The 22,621-nt window shown below is 38.2% G+C and overlaps 2 protein-coding genes across 4 annotated transcripts in view; one reads left to right on the plus strand and one right to left on the minus strand.

Moving 5' to 3' along the window:
- The window catches only part of DNAJC3 (DnaJ heat shock protein family (Hsp40) member C3), a 30,338-nt gene extending 12,855 nt beyond the window's left edge, over positions 1-17,483 (plus strand). Inside the window, exons 5-12 of the mRNA XM_012569570.5 lie at positions 2,704-2,856; positions 4,146-4,327; positions 6,243-6,362; positions 8,141-8,246; positions 8,338-8,458; positions 12,372-12,504; positions 13,258-13,406; positions 13,823-17,483. Coding sequence (XP_012425024.2) covers positions 2,704-2,856; positions 4,146-4,327; positions 6,243-6,362; positions 8,141-8,246; positions 8,338-8,458; positions 12,372-12,504; positions 13,258-13,406; positions 13,823-13,980 — 1,122 coding nt within the window. The 3' untranslated portion in view covers positions 13,981-17,483. The remainder of the gene's footprint in view (positions 1-2,703; positions 2,857-4,145; positions 4,328-6,242; positions 6,363-8,140; positions 8,247-8,337; positions 8,459-12,371; positions 12,505-13,257; positions 13,407-13,822) is intronic.
- Positions 17,484-19,300: 1,817 nt separating this feature from the next.
- UGGT2 (UDP-glucose glycoprotein glucosyltransferase 2) overlaps positions 19,301-22,621 on the minus strand; it is a 76,925-nt gene continuing 73,604 nt past the window's right edge. For all 3 annotated transcript variants that reach the window (XM_002196765.7, XM_030276202.4, XM_072931304.1), the window contains 2 exons: positions 21,697-21,841; positions 19,301-20,782 (listed from right to left, as the gene is read on the minus strand). In XM_002196765.7, the coding sequence (XP_002196801.6) occupies positions 20,760-20,782; positions 21,697-21,841 (168 nt within the window). In that variant the 3' untranslated portion in view covers positions 19,301-20,759. The remainder of the gene's footprint in view (positions 20,783-21,696; positions 21,842-22,621) is intronic.

The raw sequence follows: 22,621 nt of genomic DNA on the forward strand, positions 1-22,621 counted from the left end.
TGCCTTGTCTGTTGGAAAGTGAGTAAATACCAAATAGTTATATTTCTTTTAAATTCTAGACTTTTTTAAGACTGACTGTAACACTCACAGTTGCAATTTATTGCCATTAATACTGTAAATGGAGGTGTCCTAAATACACAATTTTGTCTGCCTTGGAAGAACTGATATTCAAAACTTGACACTGAAGGCAGCGCTTGTAGTTCCACTAGATGTCAGCCAAGACCAAGTGACTGAGCTCTGTACAACAGCAAATTGCTTTCTCATCTGAACCCTTGCCTGTTGCAAAATACATTGGACAAGAGCTTTCCATGGTTGGTTGTTACATGTAATAGTACTGTTTTGGATTTAGGTGGGACAGGCCAGCTTATGGCACTGTAAGTTAATCAATCTGGTTTAAGTTACTAGGCAATCTAGTTGGGTGTTTGAGGCTCTCTTAACTACATCAGAGATATTTAATATAACCTTAGATATTGCCAAATATATTCCTCTGTGCTACAGTGATCATCTGTAGCTTCCAAGATAAAGAATAAAAGGTATTCAAATATTTCTTTTTTTATTTTTTTTTTTTATATTTTTCTTTTTTTTTTTTTTTTTAATCTGTTTGTCATTTTAGCTGTGTTACCTGTGCAGAGCTTTCCTCTGTGCACTATCCTTGAGTACATGGATGTCTTTATCTTGGATACCACAAATCATGGAATCATGGAGGTTCCCTCAGTTCCCTTCAGGATGTTTTTCACAACCTGAATGAGCAGGGTTCTTTTTGCTTTAGTTAACATTACTGATTTAAATATCATAGCAATATGCTAATTACTTAATAAGAGCTTATGAGTGTGTATTTTCATCATACTGTAGTACACACTCAGTGACTTCTGTTTGAATGAGACCTTGAAAAATTTCCCTGTATTTAACTGGACATGTTGTGTTACCTAAAATTACCTAGGATGATTCACTCAAATGGTCTTGATCACTATTGGATTTGCCTCCATGATTGTAATGTTGCTTTTCATATTCCACTGACATTTTCTCCAAATACATTACAAGAAACCTACTGTGAGTCTAAGGAGTGTGGTGTTATCACAAGTTTTTATGGAAGTGTAAGGCTCATCCCTACCAAAGGCTCTTAATTTTTAAGAAGAAAATGCTGAGAAGTTAAGGAAGAAATCAAACAAGTCAGCTGGAGCTGAAGAGTTCAGAACTTCAGAGAGTTTTGTAGACTTGGTACTTTTTGAAATTACAGGTGAAGAAATTTGCCTCTTCTACAAGCTCCAGATTTTAGGGAGAGAGTGGATGCACAGCATTGAGGACTTATAGGCAGAGATCTAACCAGAAAAAAGCTTTGAGACTTTTTTTTTGAATCCTACAAAGAAAGAAAACTCTTTGATCACATTCCTCTTCTCTTGCTGAAAGACAATGTAGGGAATAAAGGAGAATTTTCAGGTCTAAGTACAACTTGATTTTTGCCAGGTAAAATGAAAAACTGCATAAGGTTTGTAAAGATTTATAAAGAGGAATTGAAGACCAAGTGTGGGACCTGTGCTTGATTTTGATGTATCATTTAGGTTCTTTCCTTTCATATACTCAAGTGGTAGAACCAGGGGAAATTCTGGTAAAGGACTTCTGAGGACTAAAGTTGAATTACGTTAGAGACATAAGCACAAAATGCATGTGTTTCAAGAACTTACTGGTGAGAAGAAGAGAAGAGGCTGCTTCAAGATAAATGGGGAAAGAAAAAGGTATTGAATGTCTTTGAGTGACTTCAGTTCACATTCTTCTGTGTAGAGAATGCAAGGTAATAAAAGTTTTTATTTAAAAACAAACAAAAAATAAAGTCATGCTGATTTGTTCCTTTTAAACTTTGAAAGTCATTCTAATCAGCAAGTGTGAAGCCAGTGCTTCTTTCAAGCTACAGTAATGCTACAAATTCCCTGGCTTTGCAAGGGAATGGCTGAGCTTCTTTCTGACTGTGTATATCTTCCTGGGTGATAGTAAAGTTGTGTGAAAGATCTCTGAAAAAATTTTCTTTGAAAAGATAAACCTGCCTAAATAAAAAAGGCAAGTACAATGTAACAACTTCTACTTGCTCAGAGAGAAGGGTTAGAGAAATGAGAGTTCTTGTAGACAAAATGTTAGACTTGTATAAAATATGTAAGAAACAGTATGCATGACTGCCCAGCTGAGTCTTCTCCCTGGTTGTAGCCACTTAACTTGCTGCTGCAGCCACTTTTTGTGAGGAAAGTGTAAGAAACACAACTTCACAGTAACAACTGTCTGAAACATGTTTCATTTATTTCTGTCATGAAGTTATAAATATGTATAATGCTTAAAGTGAGAGATGCAATTATGCCAGTGGTTACACTATCTACTGCTCCTGAGGAATCTAGCATTTAACAGCTGATAGCAGAGGTGAATTAATTAGGTTACAAAGAGGTCTGCACCATCCAGCAGGTGATGGGGGACAGTGACTGTTGTGTATGATGTGTATGATCAAGCATGAAGAATTGGATTTCTGACTTCTGACATCCAGAATTGAATCTCAAAATGTTTCTTTCCCAAGTTCAGAGATAGAAATGCTTCCAGTGGAGTTTCGAAACTAATTTTGATTTATTTGCAGTTTTAGTCAGTTCTCCATGATATGATTATTAACGGGACTGAAAGAGATCCTTGAACAAGTATTTGAGTCTCTCTCCTTGTTCATGTTTGCAGCTCAAATCCAATCCTAGCAATAATGAGGAAAAAGAAGCCCAGACTCAGCTGACAAAATCTGATGAGCTGCAGCGCCTACATTCACAAGCATTATCTGCCTACCAGCAAGAGGATTACGGAGCTGCTATTTCTCTTCTTGATGAAATCTTGGCAGTAAGTGTTAAGTCAAATGGTACTGTGAAAGCAAAGTAAGAGCTTCTGACATCTGTGTGGTTTTGTTTAATAGTTTCTTTACTGATGTGAAAATAACTTTGGTGTAACTGGTTTAGTTTTGCCGAGCACTGTGGGTCTGTAACAGTGTTGAAGAGAGGGGAGGGCTGAGCACTAGCTGCAGAAATGTCTTAAAGATACTTCCGTGAAACTTCTGTTACAGATAACTTTATTGATTATACTTTCCTGTTTTTCTACAATTTGGTATTCTTGGGGAAGCTGAGAAGAAGTTTTTCTGAAATCAATGAAGTTTTGCCAAGTATAGGAGTTAGAGGGTTTTTTCATCTGGATTTTTCATTGCATATATGCAGAAGGTTTTTTCTTGAGAAAATGAAGTAAAAAAAGATTAAAAAAAAAAAACCACAAAATTAAAAATATAGATAGATAACTGAATTTTCATCTTGTTCCTTAAGTATCTGTATTTTTTGAATCCTAATTGGTGTAGATAGCCTGATAGTGCAAGTGTAAATAACTCAGTCATGTGGGCATTTTGTGTGTCATGTAGCAATGTACTAAAGACAGTTAACTGCTATGACTCTGCGCATAGAAATTATTGCTGCTGACTTGGAGTTTACACCTTGGAGCTTTTGGTGATTAAATTGCCCCAGTGCAGGAATTGGTTTATGGGGAGGCAATGTGGAAGAGCAGGAAAGCTTCCTCTAAGAGGATAATTTCCAAACAATTGATAAGACTTAGACAGATTTAATTCCCTAAATCAAAATTTGATAGGCAGTTCCTTGTGAGTAATTAGTTTTGCCTTACTGTGACAATTGTACCTCTTTTTATTCTTTAAAATCCAGATATTAAGGTCAAACTTGGTGGAGCTGCATGTTACCCACAGGCTTCTTCCTAGAGAACAACCGACAGCTTGGTCCTTGCTGTTCATTACCTCTGTTCTTTTGGGAAGATACAATAATTTATGATTCTGATATCCTTTCCTGGAGGCTCAACAGACTGTCCTAGTTTAAGCAATGCCAGTAGATTTAATTCATCTCTCCACATGAGTTCATTGCATCATTTACAAAATTTTCAGGCCTTTGTTTTTCTGTTTGGGCAGGTGCATCACAGCATCCACCAGGAAGCGGAGATGCTAATTTCATGAGCTCTGCATGCAGCTTGAACCTTATGCTGTTGCAGTTGGCAAAGTGAAATTAAATGGGATTTTTCTTTTGGGGAGGAAAAGAAGTGAAGTGATATGGACCAAAAACAAGCTTTAATTTTGATTTCTCAAGGTTTGTGTTTGGGATGCAGAGCTACGGGAACTTCGAGCAGAGTGTTATATAAAGGAAGGGGAACCAAGCAAAGCCATTAGTGACTTGAAAGCTGCTGCCAAATTAAAGAATGATAATACTGAAGCCTTCTATAAAATCAGCAAAATATATTATCAGCTGGGGGACCATGAATTATCTCTCAGGTAATTTTACTATTTGCTGTAATCATTATAATTGAGAGAGAAAATATAATTATATAGGTGATGATAAAACATGAAGTATCTCTTGTGTGACATTTGGATGGAGAATCAACTGTGGTCTAGATCTGATAAAGGGAAATCCTTTCTAGAAACTAAGGATTGGCAATGAAGAAACCCATGTTTGTTCTTGGCAAGACCAGCCATCAATGGTTCTAGGCATGTTGTTTTCTTAAACAGAAGCCAGAGTCTCTCTCCATTGGAGTTGCTTACAAGTGCTGTTTTCGTTGTATTTCTCCTAAAAGGAAGTGCTTCTCTAAATTTCCTGTAGTGGAGCTTTTTTTATCCTTAAACCTCTATTGAAGTTAAGCTTAAGATGCAAAGAGAAGATGTATGCATTCAGGTTACAAGCTTCAGAATAAATAAAAAGTACAGGAGCATTCAAGTATGAAGAGCTTGGGGTGCAGAGCTGTTTGCCTGTCATTCCTGTAGACAGTTCTGGATGACTTTTTGATAATGCCCTCTCCTTTTATTCATACTGAGTTAAGTTCAGGGTATTATTCCCATATGTCCCTAGTCAGTCTGGCAGATAACTGCCCTTGCCCAATCTGGACTCTTCAGTTTGTACTCTGTCCAGCTGCCCAAGTGATGGAATTCTTCCTATTGCACAGAAGTGGTTTCTGTGCCAATCATAACTTCATATGTGCTACCCTCATCTCCAGAATCCTTCCAATATGATTTCTGCAACAGAATCCCTTCAATAAGGTGAAAAGAACTGAAAAAGCCTGTGTTTCTTTCCTTGGCAGATGGAAAGTGTATGTGATTATACTTGCAGAAGTTCATTTTATAGCTAGACAAAAGTAAACATTAAAGTAATTGGTTTGGATTAGGCATTCCCTTTCCAGAGCCTACTTAATCTTGTGAGCTCATAGGTGACTTCTTTAATGACTTTTGGTAGGTGGCCATCACTTTGCCCAGTGATTTCAAGTATGGGTGGCATTTAAAAGCACAGTTGAGGGCACTGTTGAAGAACAGAATAAAATCAGAAAGAAATAGAAAAGACTTTCCTTTATTCTTATCTGATACCATTAATTTTTGCATCATGAGATATGCTGAGAAAGAGTTCTATAGCTCTTGGACTTGTTGGGTGCTATCTATTGTCCTTCCATTAGTTTCTTCCTCTTAAAGGCCTAATTATTTTCAAATTAGAGATTTTGTCTGTGCTTAGGAACAAAATAAGATTTTGTAATCTCTTCCTGAAATTGACATACTGGTTGTGCTATGATAACTCTATGGGATCCAAAGCATTTATTCCTTCATATGATTGCATAGGTTTTTTGGCTTTAATTTTTTTAGACTTCGGACTATTTTGAGACATATTTTCCCTAATCAGAGTCTGATTAAACATTCTTCACAGTGAAACATAAGCCTCAGGCTTGGCTGAGATTCCATCAAGGAGGTTTGTGTCTTAGCTGAGCTTTCTGTTTCAAGCAGCACAAAATACACTTGAATGTAGGAATTTTGTAATATATCTGAGTTAAAATTGATGGTAATTTTCCTATTTATTAATCTGATAACTGCTGAATACAATTTCTTTCAAAGAGTGCCTTTTTCTTCAGCGGTACCCTTCAGCTCTTTAGTCAGTTATTAATGTAGCATTTATTCTTTTGTGTGTTTGGCAATACAAAAGAATTAAAACCAAACCCAGGTAAATATCCCTGTACATTTTGGACAACTCTTTTTGGTCTCACTTTATATTAATATTTGGATGAAGGGAGAGATTTGTGAAAGAGCTCGAGCATTGTTCTGAACGATTTATATATGCTGCATTGTGTATCCAGGTAAAGTTTCATAGTATGTGGTGACCTAGGTGTGGTTCTTTTCTTTTCTTCCCCTCTTCTCTTAACCTCCCTGTGAAAAGTGAGGTCCGGGAGTGTCTGAAACTGGACCAAGACCATAAGCAATGCTTCTCCCTCTATAAGCAAGTAAAGAAACTCAATAAGCAGATTGAGTCAGCAGAGGAATTCATCAGAGAAGGCAGGTAAGTATTTACTGCTATATTAAAGGAATTTAAAATATAAAAAACCTACAATTGAGGCACCAACTTACTGATTGAGGAGCTGATTAAAGTGATGCTTTTTGCACGTGTCAGTTGAAGTGGGTACTTAGCAGAGCTCTCAAATTACAATTAAAATAAATATTGACTTGCATAGCAACTATTCTATTCTGATTACTTCTAATGCCACTGTGTCCCTTTTGCATACTTAACTTTTCTGCAGCAGGTAGTAAGACAAACGTAGGGATGGGAGTTTTCAGCTCTCATATATTATTACTCAGCACTGATGAGACCCCAGCCGAGCACTGGATTCTCCAGTGCAGGAGAGATGAAGCTACTGAGAAAGTCCAGTGAAGTTCCGCTAAGATTGGAGGCTGGGAGCATCTCTCTTCTGCAAGGAAAGGCTGGGGTGGCTGGCAGTGTTTGCCCTGAGACCTTTCTGCTACAGGGTGATTTCATCAATGTACCTGAAGGGCGGATGCAAAGACGGCAGAGCCAGGCTCTGCTTGGTGGTGTTCTGTGATGGGATCAGGACAGTGGGTGCAAACTGAAACATGAAATTCCCTTGAAACATCAGAATATGTTTTTTATGCTGCCTCATTTCCAGTGATGCAGGTTGTCCAAGGGGGTTATGGAGTCTCCCCACTTTACAGTTATAGAAAAGCATTTTGGACACAGTCGTAGGCAAATTTCTAGAGGTGGCCCTGCATGGACAGTGGGGTTAGACCAGATGATTTCTAAGAGTTCCTTCCAACTTCAACTATTCTGTTGAAAGGACCATATCTTAAGACTAAAACCTCTTAGTAACTCTGCAGTGCTTTGATGGCAGAAGTGGTTCTGACTGATAAGCTTTTTTTCTTTTATGCACCCTGTTAAATGATAGACAGTGCCTCTGTATTCTTGTAGTTCTTGCACTACTTCAGTTCTCAAGCACATGACATCCAGCTGTAAGGACCCTGACCAAGTCATTAGACATTGTCAAGGTGGCTTTTTAAAATGAAGTACATCAGGAATGTAAATAAGCACAACTGATGCCAATTTTATTAAGACAGAAGTCTTTTTGGACTCTTTTCACTTATTTAATCCAGCATCAGTGAATTTCAGGGAGCCTGAGAGCTTGCATTTCTCTAACTTATAGCAACCTGTGGATTCAATCCGACTCTTGCATTGTTAGGTAATTGTTCTAGTCTGTTTCTTGCTCAAACCATGTAACTTTAGCATTTTGAGTCCTTCACAGCAAAATAACACTTTGATGTGTGACTTGTGAAGGAGAAAAGGAGAAAACATCTGCCTGATTAAAACTGGCATAAGGAGCTTTTTTGTACCTCTGTGAATAGGTACCTTTTGTAGTGTTCAGATAGTCTGGGCTCTTACTGTGGGCACAGAACTGAGTCCATGTCAGGTGTCAGTGGGGGAGATGCTTATTTTGAAATGCAGTGTCATGTTGGACAGGAGGCAAATCTGGAGACCCTTAGCTGTGCATGGTGACGGATGGCTGTTGTTACCTTGTGCAAAGCCTGCCAGGGCTGCCAGTGACTGCTCTTCTGTCTCTCAGTGCAGAAAAGGGAATGGGAATGTAATTCTTGGAAGTGCCTGCAAGTTTTCTTCTTACTGTTGTTTCACACCTTGACTTTAAGGCTATTAAAGGGAAAGTCCTTTGATAGAAGGATGGGAGAATCTGAATTTTAAGAATTTTTAAATAAAATGCTACACCCTAAGATAGTGGTTACATCTCATGATATTATGCTTTATGATTTAAACAGGTATGAAGATGCTATCAGTAAATATGAGTCAGTAATGAAAACTGAGCCAGAAGTCCCAATTTATTCTACTCGTGCCAAAGAAAGGATCTGTCACTGCTTATCAAAGGTAATTCTGCTTATCTCCCTCTAAATTCAACTCAAACATGAAATAAAACTTTCACAACTACATGAGCTTGGTTTTTTTTTTGCCTCTCTAGAATCAGCAGGCTACAGAAGCCATCAAACTTTGTTCAGAAGTTCTGCAGCTAGAACCAACCAACGTGAATGCCCTGAAAGACAGAGCAGAAGCTTATTTGCTAGAAGACATGTATGAAGAAGGTACATTTGTATGCCATTGGCACATACTTAATGTGAATGTTTAAAGTGTAGTGAGCATTTCAAAGGCTTTTTTTACCATGCACTTTGATTCTACACCATGTTATCCTTAATTAGTTCTGGTAGTTGCAGATTTACAAAAATACTTGGTGGTAAATTTGTCTTGATTAGTGTAAGTGGAATGTACTTGTTTTATCTACAGCAGAGTTGTCTTTACAACAGTGGACTGTGTTCAGGATATTTTATGAGACTATGCAGCTTACTCAGCTCAGACATTTTATATAATCAGCAATGTCACAGAATTGCATTTAGAGGTAAAAGGTAATTAGAGTTTGGAGCTCCTAAAATGGATTTACATTACCCTTTTTCATGTCTTGAGATGGCAGCGTGAAACAATACTGTTCTATTCCCTAGCATGTGCTGAGGGCAGAGGAAGGTAACAGCCATTGCTTCTCCTCCATGGAACTCTGTAGTGTTGCTCAGAGTAAACTGATTCTATTCCTGAGGCTGCGTTTTCCATATGGAGTTTCTGTACATTGCATCCTATCACATGGAGTGATAGAAATGACCTCTAAGATTATCCAACCATTAACTCAGCACTTCCAAGTCCACCACTGAACCTTGTCCCCAGGTGCCATATCTGCATCACTTTTAAATACCTCCAGGGAGGATGACTCAAACTGTTGTGAATTGGAAGAAAGAAAAATTTTCTAACAGGGTTCTGCACAAATGCAGACAGCCAGCCTGGTCTTGTGCTGGGGCAAATGCCTCCCTGCTACGGGGTGTAAGGAAACAGAGAGGACATGCCTGGAATGTGGGAGAGCTTATTTCCTGCGTTGGTGCATGCTGGGCTTGGCCTACCCTGGTTCCAAGTGAAGAACCATGCTAGAGCAGAGCTGTGCTTCTCCAGATTGTGTAATATCTCCTGTGCCTTCCTCCTGCCCTTGACAGCAGTGAGGTGGATGTAGTTACACTCTGCCTTCCAGCAGAGCCTCCATCAACAACAGCATTACAGCCAGCCCGTTACTGTTCATCTGCCTGGCAGTGTCTTCATTTATCTTTTGATGGCTGGTTTCATTTCCCTTTGCCATAGAGAACACAAGAGCAATTAAAATTGTAGTCTCATATTTAATTGTAGTCTCATAATTAAAATTGTAGTCTCATATTTCAAAAAAATTTTCAAGCTGGAGGCACCTATTTTCCTGTTAAGGTAGGAAATTTCAAAGTATTTGTAATTCAGAACTTTGAAGGTGATTATTGTTAAGTGTTCAAGATGCAGTTCACTTTGTATAGCTGTGTTCATGAGATGGTTTTAATTACTTCATAATCACATGGGAGCCAGGGCTTGTCTGCAGAGACAGATGTTTAATGACTCAATTTCTGGCATACCTCATAAGTACAGGAGTCTATCTGTCTAGAGCACAAGTTTTGTCAAAAAAGGAAAAACCTGCATTGCTGTTTCAAAATCAGTCAGAACATACTAATTTTTGTGTTTTCTTTTTTTCCCCTCCTCACTCTACTACTGAAGAGGTTTCAGTAAGAGCATAAAGTGGTTCTGTTGTTGACTCTGACTTCTTCAGAGTCACTGGCAGTAGCATCTTTCCAAGAGAAGTATATGGGTGGTGAAGGAGGGAGTGAGGAATCTCGCTTAAGGTTGCAACTTGCTTCCTTTATTTTGTGTAAAGAGTCTTCAGTGCCGCTAACAGTCTTGGCATGGATGTAGGTTGTCTGCAGTTACTCATGTTTGATGGGAAATTGGCCATCATTCCACATATAGAATTAATCTGTCACTGTTTTAAAAACTCAGGCAAGATACCAAAGCCAGCAAAGTTGTTTAGAGATAGAATATGATTACCTTTTGAGAGATCATGAAGATTCTTGTATTGAAATAATGAGAGTTAGATTTGATTGAAGTATTTAAACTGAAAGTTGACACTGGGAAAGAGTTGTTCCTTTCATGTCATGGAGCAGGATGAAAGGAAGCTTTCTGTAATACCAGGCTACTAAGAAGCAGCAGTGACTCTTCTGTTTGCTTGTGAGGTACTACTGCTTTTAGAAATAGTGACTCAAAAGAATTGATTAGGTATCTCACTTGACATACTAGGAATTAGTAATAAGTCTCCTGGCTTCATAACAAACTTACTGTGGTCATGAAGTTGCCATCCGTCTCCACCTGCTTCAAACCTTCACCCCTCAGATGGAGAGAGCAATTAGCTCTCTGAAAGAGGAAAATCTCTACACTGGAGTGTACCATCAAAATTAAAGAGGGGAAGTGCAATGTGTACTTGCAGAGTGTGCTGGATGCATTCCCTCTGCAGTGTGCAGCACTGAAGCACCTTCCCTTGTGCTTAATGCTTGCAGTCCTTAAATAAGGAAGTTGATTCAGGAAAAAAAGAAGAGAAATCAGATACTGTCATGGCAAGTGGTTGACCCGTGAGCAGGTTTCCCACGATGGTGCTGTAGGTGATGTGGTGCTCAGTGAGGCTGAGCAATGTGACCTGCATTTGACAGGACATTCTGCTAGCCCCTCCTGTATTACCTGAAGCAGATGAAGTTCAGTGGGCCTTAACATTATTGGAGTAATAAAGCAGCATAATGAAATCCCTGCATTTTCACTGCTTTTATTAGTTTTGATAGCACATATTCAGCACACATATTAGGGCACACTCCTGTTTTGGGTTTTTTTTAATGGCTGGATAAATTATTAAAAATACCAATAGAAGCCAGAATGCTTTAAGCAGCAAAGGCAGTGTCCTGTGATGTAAAAATGAATAGAAATTTTGTTTGGTTTCTAGTAGCCTAGGAAATTGTTGGGGCTCTGACAATACTTTCTGGAGGGTTTTTTTTTCAGTAACTGAAACAAGATTGCAGTGGTATCAGATGTCTGGGTAATACAAATTCATTAGCGTTTCCTGCTGTCTTGCTCAGAAACAGTGAAAAACAAATGTAACACCTGCTGAGAAATAGCATCTGCTTGGAAATAATCTGATGCAAGTACTTTGTCTAACTTGAGAAACCTAAGAGACTTGGATCTGTGAATGAGACCTTGAGGATTATTATAACAGTGAAAGAAGAGCAGTCTCATTAAGACTTCAACTTGCTTCCCTTGATAAATTTTGATAATAAAGGATGTATAAACTTGGTGTCTTAAGCACTTGCAATAATGCTGGAATTTACTTAAACAAGTGTTGACCTCAAATTTATAAATATTTTCTTATCTTCCTTTCATTCCTGAGAAATAAAACTCTTGAAATAAAAGTGAGAGCATGCCTTTGGAAAAAAAAACCAACACACTGAAATATAACTTCGTATATTATGCATGCAGAGGTGTAAAAAGCCAGTATTTGCCTTTGGCTAACAATATGAACTTACTGGTAGTCTGAAATCTGTCTTTGTAGTTGCTAAAAAGGAAGAGACTTCCTGTTGTGTTGATTGAGTGCAGACTTGGGGAGAAGAGTGAATATTCACTTAAGGACTGGTTAAATCCTCCTTGAGTTGAACAACAATGTGGGACTAATGTGCAGTAGGCTTTTCAAGTACTAATTGCTGAATCTTTCTTCTTGGTTTCTGTTTCTTTATCCCAGTCCTAGATATTAATTTTGTTCATGGTTGTGACTGTAGAATTTCCAGAGAATGTTGTGACCTACATTGGTACCCTCCATTCTTTTTCATTTCCTGCAAGTGTGACAAACGGAAAGAAAATTGCCTAATTCGTATTTGAAAGTAAATTTCCTCTATTCCAAGATTTTCTAATTTAGGGGAAAAAACCCAAAACATGTCAAGTTAAAACTAAAGATTTGCTGTTTATATATGGTAATAACAAAGCTTCAGTTAAAGCTTTGTTAAGTGGCTGAGTTCTTTAACTGGAAGTTTGTAGAGTAGTAAAACATTTTTTCTTTGACTTTTTTTATAAAAGCTATTAAAGACTATGAGACTGCTCAAGCCAATAGTGAAAATGACCAGCAGATTCGGGAAGGGCTGGAACGTGCCCAGAGAATGCTGAAGCAATCACAGAAGAGGGATTATTATAAAATCCTGGGAGTAAAAAGGTGAGATAGTAATTCCAGAGATGATGATGTGAAAGGTATAAACCAGTACTTGTAGGGCTGATCACTTGAATTTGTTCTGCTGAGTGTTAATTTTTGCTCTGTATCTTGCTATCTTCACTCTTCTGCTGTACTAATTTTTAGCGTTCAGCTTGTAAAGTGGCATTTGTTTACAATTCCTTTAGAAAGAATGGAAAAACAACAGCAGGAAGAGGGGAGATAAATTCTTTAGGAAGAAATTCTTAGTATAGAATGCTGTGAGTCATATGAATGAGTTGGGGAAGAAATGAAGACTGGCAAGAAGTACTAAAAGTAACAAAAATTGTGGCAGATTGTGTGATAGATTGGAAGAGTCTGTAAGGACTGAACAACTTCCCTTGCTAATGAGGAGCAAGCAAAGTTCTGAACTAGTATTGGTCATCCTTCCAATTGTGAACTAATTTGATCTGGTTTTTGTTATTCATATGATGGTAAATTCCTCAGACTGAGAACTATGTTCTGCAGAGTCACTGGCAGTAGCATCTTTCCAAGAGAAGTATATGGGTGGTGAAGGAGGGAGTGAGGAATCTCGCTTAAGGTTGCAACTTGCTTCCTTTATTTTGTGTAAAGAGTCTTCAGTGCCGCTTGCAGAAGGTTAACAGCACCCCATACCTTTCCTGATGTCCTTAATTAGTGTCTCAGTGTTTAAAATAGACTTCATTAGTGTGGCATATGAGCAATCAGAAAATGAAGTTACCTGTAATTTTATCCGTCTAGAAATGCTCGAAAGCAAGAAATCATAAAAGCTTACAGAAAGCTGGCATCCCAGTGGCACCCTGATAACTTCCAGAGTGAGGAAGAAAAGAAGAAAGCAGAGAAGAAATTCATTGATATAGCAGCTGCTAAAGAAGTCCTCACTGACCCAGGTAATGATGCAGTGACTTCTTATTTTTACTTTTTTTTACATCAAGGTGAAAACAAAAGTGTAAGTCATAACAAGCATTTCAGCTTCCTTTTTTCCCTTTCTGCCCTTACCCATCTTGAGAAAGCAGTACACTAGTTCTTGTATGCAGTCTGTTGAATGAAGTTAGATGTAATCTTTACGTATTGTGTTTCAGTAACTTTTAAAAGTCAAAAATTATATTTTGAAGGTCTCTTCCAGGGATAACATCTTGTAGAGATTTCTGGGATTGACTAACTCTGGATATACTTATGTCAAGGATATGTGTGTCTCCTTCTGCTTTATTGCACACTGCATTTAGTTTATAACAGCAACTGAAGTACTCTGGGAAAACCCTGTTACTACTATGCCACGATTCCACCTTGGTTTTGTTTCCTCCAGAAATGAGGCGGAAGTTTGATGCGGGAGAGGACCCACTGGATGCGGAGAGTCAGCAGGGCGGCAACAACCCTTTCCACAGGAGCTGGAACACGTGGCAAGGATTCAACCCCTTTGGTTCTGGAGGAGGACCATTTACATTCAAATTCCACTTCAGTTAGAGCCAAGACTGTTTCTGGGTGGCCACTGCTGTTTTTTACTTAATTCATTGAAAAATAAAAAGTCTCTCAGTTCAACACCCAAAATCTTAATTTCTATAATGTTGTCCTTAATTCCAGAGTCTTACTGCACTAGAAGAAAGCTCCATTTTCTTTCATTGGGTTTGTGATGAGCTTGACAAGCTTACACTGATGGGGGTTGTGCTGCCTATGTGTTTGCTGTGGATATGGAGGATGTGTTTATTCCTACGGATGGAAAAAACAGTAAGATGCTACTTAGGACAACACTTAAATTTAGAACTCAAGTATATGCTTAAAGATAAAAATGCATGTAAATATTTTTCTGGATTGGGGCCTAATAAACATGGCAAGGGTAGTTACAGTAGTCTCTACGTTCACAAACTGTTGGTCGTGCTCAGCAGAATGATCCATCTCCCAGTATTTTTAAGAGGAAATCCAAGTGACCACCTGCTGGATTGGTCTTGGCAGTGCCAGAGGTGGGGAAGAGGCTGTGCACTGAACCATAATCACTCTGGAAAAAGAGTGCTTGGAAGTAACTGTATCTGAAATACCTGTTCACCTTGTTGTTCACTAACCTGAAGTTAATTGGGGTGATTTCATTGGTGGAATTGTCAGCAGTGAGGTGGGGATGGGGGGGGAAAGACTTGTTTTTCAGAACATTTCTTTTCTGATTGTGGTTTTGGGTGTTCAGGTATGACTTTTGAGTAGTTTGCACTTCAACAAAATATCTGCTTTAGATTTGAGCAGAAAATTTGATGTGACATTTCCCTGACTCTGCAGCAATTTGTTGGTTCTGTACATAAAGTCAGAATTGAGGCAAGTTGTGATGTAACTGTACTGCAGGAATGTGATATTAACTCCAGCCTTACCCTGTGATACAACTTCATTTCTGCTGGATCATGCAACAGGGAATTAGTATTACACGAAATTGTAGGAATTTTATGTTTCATGTAATAGCATCAGTACTGCAGAGATGGCTGTGTGCAAAAAGAGGGACTCATTTCCCACTAGCTAAAAGTCTGTTTCTATTTTTTTTTCTATATGTACGTATTTAAAAATGGGTTTGGTGTAGTTGGTGGAGTTGTGTGAATGCGCTCTGTGGTGTTACCAGGGCTGCAGTCGGTAGGGGTGAGAGTCTTCTTGTTCTGTAACTGCATCTGTCATAATTACTGACATAATTACTGAGTTTCAGCAGCAGCCATTTTCTTGGAATGCAAGAATTACAGTTCATCAGTGTTCTCTTGATTGGATTTTAACTGGAAAACAATAATCAGTTGATAGGAGTCTTCTTTTGCTTCAACTCCTGGCACTTGAAAACCTAAGCAGCCTCAGTAAAACAAATGAAACGAGCCAAGAAGGCCTTCATTCTCAAAGGGAGGGGTTTCTTATTGTAGATGAAGTCGCTGTTGAAGCAGCACCCTTCGCTCCTGCCTCAAGTATTTCAACATAATTGCGAGGCCATGTGGCTTTGTAAAATGTTTTTCAACAGCAATTTAAAGGTCAGTGTTCACAAATTTATCTTCAAACTGAGGAGGTTGTGTGGTGATTTCTAACGGTTTATGGTACAAAACCACCAAAGCAGCCTCTTAAACTCCAGTGTTGGATGTCCACTAAGTTGAATGATTTTCTACAAGTTCAACTTGTGCTTGTGACCTGTTGGAAATGTTTTTGCTTGAACTGTTGGAGATGCTCAGGGCTGTTCAGAGTGCTTGAGGCTGGCTCAGAGCAGGAACTGACTGCACAGTGAGGAGCCTGCTGCCCCGGGGGCTGGGCCTCTGTGCACCTGCTGCTTGCTGACAGTACTAAACTTGGGCAGGTGGCTGTGGGGGGCGGCTGTGCCGTGTCCTCCTGTGGCTCCTGTCAACCCTGTGCCCTGAGGGGTGAGCTGCGCCCAGCTGTGCTAGCCCTGGGGTTGTTGGTGAGCCATTGGAACACTTTTGTATTGCCTTGTTCACTACAGCAGGGGCTGCTTTTAAATGAGCACTGAATGAACAACGTGAGCGATGTGCCTGATTTCCGTACATGCAGGAGTGGCTGGGCTGCGGGAAGTCACAGTAGAGACTACAGACAGCTGCACTTGTGTGCCAGGGGACTGCTGGCATTAAGTCCTCTTTCAAAGGACTGCCCTTGTACAGCTTTAAAAGCTCGAGCTGAGAGAATTGTTTCCTGAGGTTTAATTTTTTTCTTGTCTAGAGAAGGAATAAGATGTTCCCTCATGAGTAAATTCTTCATACAAGGCACTGATGTTGGAGCAGTGTGGGTTTGTTTCTTGGAGGCAGCAGGACAGAAAGGAACAGAAAAGGACCACGTGCATTTTGAAAATGAATGAATGGGAATGGGAAAATTACATTCTAAGAACAAAAAGGCTTGAATGTAGTCAGTAGAAGGAGGATGATTAATGCATGATTGCTGTTCGTGGATTCCTATTGTTTGAAGACAGGTTCTTGGAAACAATAGCAAAAAGCAACAGTGGAGAACAAGGCTTTCCTAGTATTGAGTAGCTGCTGTGCACAAGAAGTGTTACCACCCCGGTGCTGTTTTGAAGGGCCTTGAGGTATTCTGGGAAAACAGAAAAACAAAGTTGTGTTTAAAAGAAACCATTTACGTTGCAAGGCTCTCCAGCTCCGGCATTGCATTTCCTGACGTGACTCTGGCAAATGACGTGCTGGTCCCATGCCGAATGTTAATGATGCAGGCGACATGCAAGGAAGCTGAACTTGCCTTTTTATTTATTTGTGGGTGTCTGTAGTGCAATAATGTTCAGTAACTGAACATTGAAGTAAATGTCTCGGTAGTTTGTCAACCCTGAGATGTGCATGAAGCATTGTTCCCATAATTGGCCTGTATGTAGATGCAAACTTTCTCTGTGGAGTTCTTTCAGTTTTAATAAACCTGTTTCCAACTTGTTTTAAAATGAAGGTTGGGGGGAGTATATTTTACTTGGTAAAATACTGATATAATAATACTAAAAGAGATTCAAAGTGAATTACAAACTGAAGAGCTCAAACTTGGGACAGATGGAGAAAATGTGTTAGCTTAAACTTAAAAAAAACCAAACAAACCTTAATGCTTGGTTATCATTTCAGTTTTCAGACTGGTGTTTGGAACAAGAATTATTCTTCTGTTTAGGGCTGTGATTTATAGGAGCTTTGCTGGAAACTAGCCAGGATAGCATAGCAGGTTAGTTGTATTTAAAAGTGCCTTATTGTAAGGTATTGTTTGCTCTGTAATACACACTCTTATCCATAAAACCATAACAAAATTAATGGGAGAATAATTTTTTTTGCCCTCAGCAAATTACTAAGTAGCAGTTTCATGTTTTAAGAAGGATAAGTAAAGCTAGCCAGAGATTTATCAAATGTTTCAAATTAGAAAATGTCTTTATATGGAATCATAAATCTACAAAGCAAGAACTGTTTTTTCTAGAACTGTGGGAATTATTTTATGGTATTTTTCACAATAAAGATATTTATGATGACAAGAAAGCACTGCTGTGTATTTGTCTTCACTTCTTTCCTCGCCCTGCTCTTTGAAGCTGGAGCCGTGCAGGAATGCACAGGGCACTTCTGCAGGCAGGGGACAAGAGGAGGAAGCAGCCCCGTTCTGTGTGGAAGGCAACTGCCATTGTACAGACGTCTACTACAGCAACTGCAGCAGCCCCACTGAGTGCTGATTTCACAGTGAGAACAACCAGCCCTTGGAATATCCCCGGGCAGTGCTGGATTCCCTGGTGTTGGACAAGAAGATTGGCCTGACTGGGTGCTGGGTCATCTTGTCTGGAACGTGCTTTTGCCAAAGGCTGGAGCAGGTGATCCTTGAGGCCCTTTCCAACCTCATATCCTGTGAATCCATGAAGTCTCAGACTGAAGGCAAGTACTTCATTCAGGGAATGGATGAAAATGAACCTTACTGACAAATATTTTTAATACTAAATCTCTGGCTCATCAACAATAATGCACTAATGCCTGGTTTGTTCATTTTCTGTTAAACTTACCAGCTGATCTCAAGAAGATCAAGACACAGACAAGACAATGTCATAGGAATATAAACTGTAAAAACCCTTCATTTGAATAGTTAAAATACTCTTTTGCTTATTTACTGTAGTTGCACCTTGTTTTGGCAACACTCTAAACTAGGATGTGTTTTCTTCCCTTTTACAGGGCAGAGCACAGAGACTGGAAATAAAAAATAAGCTCTCTCTACATCTCACCTCAAAGCAGATGCCTTGTTTTGAACATTGCTGTTGCCTCCCTGCAAAAACACTTTCTATAGAGGAAAGACAGCTGAGGATTTGCTGCCATTTTTTTCCTTTGGATCTGTTAATCAAGTAGGGAATGGTTATTGTGCAATACAAAGAGGGAGAGCAGAAAATAATTCATCTTTTTTCTGCAGTGGTACCTTTTAATATTTTCTACAACATACAGAATCCATGGATTTAGTATTAAAATATAATGGCATGCTAATGACTCAAAGTACTGCCTTAAAGAGATCTTTAGTAGTGAATATGTTTGTGGGACATTTCTTATTTTATAAACCATTGTGTATCTCAAAAAAAGAGCTTTCTTTGAAAGTAGTATTATGCAGAAAAAACCCCACCAGAACATTATGTACAAATATATAAAACACTAGAAAATTGCATGAAACCTTTTACGTCTTCAAAATATCACCAGCAAATTATGTTTATAAAATTATATTCTAATAATTTAAGCAATCTCAAGGAAATAGTATTTAAAGAATTATTTCTTTTTTTAAAGCCAGTAGAGGTAATCCAATTTTAAAAAGAACAGGATGCTACAGAGAAAATGAACATGAAATCAGAGCATGAATTATCCATTTTTTTTATACTGCAGAACATGCTCACAGATGATTATAATTAAAGAGAACTAAGGTTTCTTAAAGAATCTTTAACTTGTGTCCTAAAGCAAGTTCTCCAATATATGCTTCAAGCTTGGAATACCAAGGCAGATCCATGTGAAATGCTGCTGCAGAGTCAGGCAGCAGGATGGAAGTATAAATCTGAAAAGTATTTTGAAAATAAAATAAAATAGCACAGCAAACAGTTGAATTTGGTTTGGGGGCTTTAATCCTCTGCTATGGCAAATCAATTACTTCCTTGTTATGTGTGGCATTTATAGTAATGGTGCACAGGCATCTGCTAAGCCAATTACAAGTCCATCTCTGTGGTACAAAAATACCAACTTAAGGTTTATGTTCAAATATGTTTGACTTGCTGCATGATTTCCTGAAGTAATTAAGAGAACAAGCAAAACAAAACAGCTCCTGCACTGAAATAGGTCAGACATAAAGAGAACTGACATTAGGCTTTACTGACTTTTGCTGTTGGGTTACACAGGAAATACTCCATTGGATACTTCATACAAAGGAAATCCTTCTACAGACATTTAAAAACCTGTATGTGACATGTTAAAATTGTTCAAAATACATAAAGGTAAAACCACAGAAAATATAAAAAGCTGTAAAAAAATCTGCATTTCTCACATTCTTTAGTAATATGGCTTGAAATATATCAGGAACATGTGCTTTTAATTACTCGTTCTTACAGTAAGAAATTGTAGGTAACCAACAGCTGAGGACAATGGCAGTGGATACAAAATCTACTTCATTTCTGTAATTGTTTATTCAGTTATTTGCTGCTATGGAAATAATGTGCAATCCTTGCTGATTCACCCACTTAGTGCTAATTACATGGTCTTGTGTAATTTCAAGCATTTAAACTGGAAGACTTCGTGTAAGAATGTGTGGTCTCATCCAATCCCATTCTGAAACCAGCACAGCCTGAACAACAGGGTGTGTATTTAAGGCACTCGATTTCACACTGAGACACAAATTCCCCATGTTCAAATATGTGCATTGCAAGAACTTTCCCCTGCAATTTTTGTGGGATCAAAATGTCAGTATCCCATTAAAGCAACAGTTTTGTGAGTACAGGTTTAGAAAATTACAGGAGACACCACTGATAGTCAAAAAATACTCATGTATTTTATTATTTTCTTTTCAGTTATGAACAGGATGATAATCAAAAGTGAGAAGAACCATCTTTCAGATACTGACCTTCTGATCATATGTATGCTGGCTGGAAAGTCACCTCAACCAAAACCATAATGGAATTTTATCACACACTATTTAAGTGGCCAAAAGGAGTCTAAGAATCAAAAAATTAGTTTTAAAAATCTCTAAAATTGCAGCAATCCTGCATAATAAATGAAGAGTGTAATTCTTTGCTTTAGCTTCCACATGGAGTTATCTTTGTGTGGTCTAAATGAGACCTTTTTTATGAAATTCTTTCTTGTGACTAGAGCATTTCTTAAGGGACAAAACTAGGGGCATAGAACCAAAATATTTCATATTTAAATACAGTAGCCTAATGCATGGAATATGCACAAAACAGTTTTCAAGTATGTATTTAATGTGTGTGTCCTCCTCTGAACTGACAATACTGAACACATCTTTCTTCACATTCCAAAGTCCTCTGGGCAAACTGTACTTTAAAGAAAGAAATGAAAAGCAAAGCCATTGGGAAAGCTGCTCCATACCAGTTAAGAAACCCCAAACCCCCAAATACCTGTGGATTTCTTATTTTTGTATTGCATTTTAAATGTTTTAAATAACACATTAAGTTATAAAATATTTGACTTCACATTAAAGAAGACTGCAAGTAGTGCCAATGTAACAGCTGTAAATTCTGTTCAGTCCTTCCCAGAAGACTCTGGAGCTGTCACCATTGCTGGTCACAGGCTGTGCTAAAGTTCATCGTGCTTGAGCCCTGTTACCAAAGGGGAAAAATACACAAAAGTGTTACATAAAGAGTGCCTGGGTTTGTAAGATGTGGAGAAAGCCTTTACTTTGAATTTCCTGCTAATCACTCAGTTCAGCAACATGAACTTTATTTTTGGAGCCTTGCTACAAGCTGACCAGAAGCTTTCACAAAGAGTAAAACCCACTAAGAATTCATTAAAAGGAAAAGTGAATTTGTTCCTCCACTGAAGACTTCTAAATATTTTTCTGCTAATTTTTTCTTCAACCCTGAGAGCTGAGATCATATTTTCATTTTGTTTCATTTAAGTCCAAGAAGTCAAGTCTTCCTGGGAGTCTTGTATGTGTGTTTGGTGGTGTTTTGGGTTTTGTCTGTCTGGGTTTTTCATGCTATTTAACTAAGTCAGTTTAAAACAATTTTAGTTAAAAAAAACCCTCAAACCCAAAAAAGCCCCAAACAAACAAAAAACCAAATCCCACCCCCAAACTTATTAAAATAGAATTTAGTCTATTACAAAAAGGCTTGGGTAGATAAGCCCAGAGAGAGAGAGATGCAGAGGCAAATTAATACTCATTCCCAACTGCTTAATAGACATTATTAGATTATCCAAGTGAAGTCTAAGCTAATGTGCTTTGTATAATATTTGTGGCTAAAATTATGTGTGACATTTGGTTGTGTTTGAGGTGCAGGAACAGGACCACAGAGCTTTCTCTTAGATTCTGGCATGAAACAAGAGGGTTTGTCCTGTCAGTGTAACTCCTGTATAAAGAAGCATCACACAACTCTCAGACCCCAAACCATTTCTGTAATAACAAGGGAAATTACACAAATACAAGATTTCTGCCTACTGACCCCAATCTTCATTTCAACTAGACTAATATTTAATTTTTAGAAGCTAACAGCTGAATATGCATGTTAATTACCTTTTTGAAATAATGATGTTAGATTTTTCTTCTCTCTTTCAATTTGCTGTATTAAGTTTCGGATCTCAGAGTCATATTCAACCCATTCAGGAACTATCCGGGCAGCAGCCTTTAGTTTTGGTTCTTTGGTTTGGGGGTTGTTGCACTGAAAGTTCAAAACATATCAGATGTAAACAAAGCAAATGTGAAAATAACACCTTTTCAGAGACTTTAGCTCAAATGAATTGTAAACAGTTGCCTTTTTGCTGACTGTCAGTATAGCACAGACATGGCTGGCACAAGACTACTAAAATTTAGACAAACTCCCCCAGGGAAATGCAAGATTGGCACATTGAAACTGAACCTGATGTGGGTTTTGAACAGAGAGCACCTGTCTTTAGAGCACAAACAAACAACTTCTAACAAGTGTAAAGACACAGAAAACTATTTGCTTCTGAAAAATCACATCAAGTTCCAACTGTCTGTTTTCTATTCAAATTATATCTAAAGCATCACAAATATGTGTGTGTTGTAAAAAAATCTAAATGGGGGGAAAATAGGATGCGGATAATAAATTACAGGAAAAAGATTTTTGTCTCTTTCTATTCCCAAAGAAAGAAAATTTCTTTTTCCTAAACATGAATAGTGTCCTGAGCATTATGTTTTTAAAACTTTGCTTTATCTCCTGTTTAGAGCAATGAAACAGACCCAGAAAACCATGATAATGTTAAGGTTCTGGAGGAACCTTCTACGTGGGGAAAACAACAGCAGTCCATAGTGACCAGACAGGTAACAGCACTTTCTCACAGTTCCAGTAACTTGGCTGACTATGGAAAAATAAGGATTATAAGGATTTATACTTAAAATTATAAATTATTACATATATAGGCATGAAAAGCCTCAATCTCACCTGGTTAAGAGACAACTACACTTAATTTTCTGGTAC

The sequence above is a fragment of the Taeniopygia guttata genome, chromosome 1 (genome assembly GCF_048771995.1).
Source record: "Taeniopygia guttata chromosome 1, bTaeGut7.mat, whole genome shotgun sequence".
Classification (NCBI taxonomy): Eukaryota; Metazoa; Chordata; class Aves; order Passeriformes; family Estrildidae; genus Taeniopygia; species Taeniopygia guttata.